Source organism: Fistularia commersonii, chromosome 12 (genome assembly GCF_037954325.1).
Source record: "Fistularia commersonii isolate RoL2024-O1a breed Wild chromosome 12, RoL_Fcom_v1.0, whole genome shotgun sequence".
Classification (NCBI taxonomy): domain Eukaryota; kingdom Metazoa; phylum Chordata; class Actinopteri; order Syngnathiformes; family Fistulariidae; genus Fistularia; species Fistularia commersonii.
In genome coordinates, this window is record NC_141295.1 from 2,116,133 (window position 1) to 2,120,825 (window position 4,693).

The window sequence follows — 4,693 nt, forward strand, 5'->3', positions numbered from 1 at the left end:
TGATGAAAAGGCAACACATTGCTTGGACGTATTAAAACACTTTTTTTTTTTAATTCTCCCAATTTTCCATGTAAATTTCAGAACCTTTTTTTTTTTAACCAGGGAAATTACTATGCTGTTTTCTCAATACAAGTAAATATAATAAAGGCATGTCAATAAATCTGTTTTTTATTATCAAGTATGACATTTTTGAATAAGGAAATATTTAATAATTTGCAAAAAAAAAAAAAAAAAAGGCATGCAGCGTTTGGTGAAGCGTTTCTCCACTGGCAACAAGAGACCTCCCCCCAACTGACGTCACAGCGGAGATTTGTAAATAACCTCAACCTCCCGGGTGTGGTCTGGGTCTGGTCGGCTTCTACTTGGGGCCGTCTTCTCTTTGCTTCGGTGTCTCGATATCCTCGATGAACTCCGGCAAATGGACATGGAGCGTTTCTGGTAGGAGTAAGGACACCAGACCGGCCCCGAACGCCACCAAGCAGTAAGTTAGGGCAGGGAGGAGAAGCCAGACGTCTTCTAGAAGGGTAATGAGAGGCGAGATGGACACAGCCAACCGCGCAATTAGGGAGGTGTAGCCTAATCCGTTTTGTCTGTGGGAAGAAAAATAACGGTCGATTAAAACATGTAGCACAAGGACTTGCAACATGACGGGAGATCGTCGGTACGAGACGCTTCTCGGCTCTTATTTAGACGAACCGTACAACCGTGGGGTACAGTTCCGTCGTGTAAAGGAACTGAATGGTGAATGCGGCTTCTGACATGGCTTTTCCAAGGACTGCCACAACGGTGCGGATGACCCATTTATCTAGGAAACGATCGGATTTTTTGATTAAAAGAAATTCTTAAAATGCGTCTCGTGATGAAAAACTGTCAACACCAGTATCCACCCCCCCCACCCCCACCCCCCAAAAAAAAAAAAAAAAAATTACCTTGAGGAACAAATATATTAATAAACAGACAGAATCCTGTCAACAGCTGCGTAGATGTCAGACCTGGTTTTCTACCAATGTTTTCCAGGAAATAATACACGCCAATCTTCATTGGCAATTCGATGGATGCAAATATAAACTGCGTGAGGTACGGATCCAGCCCAAAGCCGGTGATATTCAAACTGATCCCATAATATGTAAATGCGACTCCAAACCTAGAAAATGTGGGAAGAGCGATACGCACATGTTGTGTATTTGCGGTTAGATATCAAACTCCCATTCATGATAAATTGCATTCACGTGGGAGCACAATGAGTAAGGTTTTAATAACTAATAATAACGGCTATGGCATAAAAATATAAAACATTTTCATACTAACAATATAAAACATACTGATAATGAGTGATGTCATCATTATTGCTGTGAAAGTAATGAAAAAATTCATAGTTAACTTGAGAATGGTGTGAAAAAAATCGCACATTTATTTTACTTTTGAAAATATGCTATCCAGATGATTTTGTCTCCAAACAGTTTTCAGATTTGTGTTTCAATTTTTGTCCCCAAAATGCAATGACTGATACCTAAAAAAATACTCCTGTTTCCCTTTCCCTTTCCAAACTTTGCAATTCCAGTCTTTGTAAAGAAAACGGATGAATATTTCTTAAAACACGAGACTTCTCCAACCTTTTGGGAAAAAAAAATCACAAAAAATTTGTCAGAGCCGCACTATAGTACTGTACACTGAAAACTTCAAACGCACTGAAATTCAGATTTTGTCAGGATGGTACGTAAAAGTATGAGTTTTTTAAATAATGCCTCAAAATGGTGTTGTTTTTTTTTTTTTTTTCCAATTTTTTGATATTATGTTGGCATCCCAATTTTCCTCATAAACTCACCATATCATCCCCAAGCATATAGAAAGTTTCCTAATCCTTGGGGTCCTGAAGAGATCCACCAAAGCATACTTTTTATTTTCCGTTTTTTCCCCCACAGACTCCATCATTTCCTGCAACGCAAAAAAAAAGAAACCGAAACATTTTATTCGTATCAAATCATCAAATTTTCTGAATTTGTTTGCGGACCAAACCAATGAGTATCTTGAACGTACAATGGCGTTCATACACCCGGATCGGTTGTTTGTCTCGGCACATTTCCCGATGTAGTAATGGGCGGCGTCTGCCTTCCCATTGGCCAAGAGCCATCTGGCGGACTCTGGAAGTGACCTGGGGAAAAAAAAAACAACAAAAAAAAAACCAACCCAAAGCTCAGCATCTTAGCAACGTCTAAAAAGAAATATTTGGGCTAAAATGTAGACTAAAATATCAAATGTTATTACTTCCAAGCAATGACAGCCGGTATAAGAGGCGAGGTCACGGCCAGGATGAGCAACCGCCACTCTCTTACGAAATATGCGACTCCGACCAGAGCCCAGTTCCCGATCGTCCAATCCAGGCTGATGACGATGCCGGAGAAGGTTCTGTGTTCTAGTCCGAACCATTCGACATCTGGAAATTGGCAATTTTCTCATTCTGGCGAAGCAACTTGGAGCCAATCGTGAACGTTCCCGTCTCGATTCCACTGACTTAAAACGACGGAGATGATACTTATTCCCGCCAGAGAAATCCCGGTAAAAAAACGCATAAATGTAAACATGGTGTAAGACGTGGAGAACGCGCTCAGGATGGCGAAGCTTATGGAGGCCAGGTATGACACCAGCAGCAACGGGCGTCTGCCAAACCTGGGTGAGCAACAAAAATAAGGTACATCAGATATAATTGGAGTATTCATGTTTCTCTTACATTCATTTTCTCAAAGATTTGAATGAGACTGTGGTTTCCCACTCTCCTTTTTATTGGCACTATTCTAGGACTTCTTTATTTGACATTTTAATGAGTCAAGTGACTGCATATTCTGTCTTGTAAAATGGATGACTTTCCTTTATCTTGTTTGGACTACTGCAACTCCCTTCTTGCCGTTGCCCAAGCGGTAACCATCGGGCCTCTCGGGCTTGTTCGGCAACTGTCCCGAATTCTCCCACACAAGTGGGCGGCTACCAGGCTACCTCCCGGTAGCCGCCCGCCTCAAGTACGAGTCCCTGGTGCTCGCCTACCGGGCAGTGAACGGGGCAACCCCTTCTTATCTCCGGGTTACGGTCAAGCTACATGTCCCGCACCCGTCCCCTCCGATCTGCCACTTCTGGGCAACCGCCCATCCCATCGCTCAGAGCCCCCGGTCGCCGAACAAACCGGTCTCAGCTGTTCTCGGTCTCCACAGCGGTGGAACGAACTCCCGAAAAAGGTCAGAACGACAAGGTCGCTTCCCCATGTTTTGGCGTGAGCTGAAAACATACCTTTTCACCAAGCACTACCCTACTAATGGTACTTAGCCCCCGACCCCCCCGCCAAAAAAAACAAAAACAAAAAATGAAATGTATGTATGTATTTGGTTGAGTGGTCACTTCTGACTTCCGACTACCGGTACTTCGGATCTTCGGTGACTGAATCGCACTTCTTGTAAGTCGCTTTGGATAAAAGCGAAATGAATGTAATGTAATGTAATCTAACTTTAATAGGCAAGCTCTGAAAATGATGTTATTAATTAATCTTTATTTGTCTAGTGTGGGGTTTATTGATAGATCATCTGCGTGTATATTCCATCTTATTACAGTAATGGACAAATAAATTACCAGTACACACATTTAAGAACCGCTTATTAAGAGATTGGCTTGTCAATATGCTCAAGACTTCTTACTGTGATATAAATGAATAGTTACTGCAAACATAATGATAGATGACTAGCAGTACCTGTCACTGAGAAACCCAAACAAAGGGGCTCCAACCATGACACCGATGAAGAAAATGGTAGCTGTCGCCTTATTCATCGCTTTCCTATTGCACACAAGATCCCACTGAAAAGAAACCAGAGCGAAATTCAAATTTGTACATTTAAACACTTGTTTTTAACAATAGGTAGTGAAAGTGGAACTCACTCTTTGCTCCTCACTTGTACCTTACTCACCTCTCTGGCATCACAAGAGTACGGCTCTTTATTTTATATTAAATTTTAAGAGAAATTGGAATTAAACTTACCTCCGTCGCCAGGGTAGATTTAAATGTGCCGTTGTCGTAAACCCACCCGTTCTGACACTCGACCGCGTCGTCGCTTCCGTTTTTGGCCGAGAGACGTTGATAACGGGGCATCGAAAACATCAGGCAAGAGCTCAGCGCCCCGTCCCCTTCCGCCGGAATACCAACGGCCAGTTTTTCCTCCGACGTTAAATTCCAGAAAGCGCTTCCGTTCTCCGCGGCGCCGATGTCACAGCGGTGTTCGGGCACGGCCGCCATGAAGTTATTCAGCAAGAAGTGACACGGCAGAACGATACGAGATAGAATCTGAATTAAAACCAACTGAATTTGAAATTTTCCAAATCCGTTTATTTCTGTAAGAATGTCGTCAAATTTCATCCTGACGCCCCCGTCCAGGGTAGCTAGCCGGTATTCTCGTGCGATGGAGGTTTGTTATCTAAGTTTGAGCCAACAAGACACATTGGCTACGACCGAGTAAATGATATGCGGGTGGACTAACAGCTGTTATACATTAGGTTACATAGGAAACATTCATCTGAAGCAGGGGCGGGAAAACTGCGGTCCTATACTGTCCCTATACGGGGACATAAGAACTCCGATGTCAGGTGGAACTTTGGCATCGTCTCCAGCTGAAGCCTTGCCACCAGCAACCCAAAAAAAAAATGATAAATATTTGAT

The 4,693-nt window shown here is 42.7% G+C and overlaps 1 protein-coding gene across 1 annotated transcript; it reads right to left on the minus strand.

Annotated features, from left to right (window-relative positions):
- Positions 1-358: 358 nt before the first annotated feature.
- LOC147228104 (solute carrier family 22 member 7-like) lies at positions 359-4,393 on the minus strand. The gene is made up of 9 exons (XM_086156109.1): positions 4,019-4,393; positions 3,734-3,837; positions 2,513-2,667; positions 2,266-2,434; positions 2,038-2,152; positions 1,826-1,935; positions 930-1,144; positions 697-805; positions 359-590 (listed from the first exon to the last, which is right to left on the minus strand). The coding sequence occupies exons 1-9, from the start codon at positions 4,391-4,393 to the stop codon at positions 359-361; spliced, it is 1,584 nt and encodes a 527-aa protein (XP_086012235.1).
- Between the last annotated feature and the right edge of the window lie 300 nt (positions 4,394-4,693).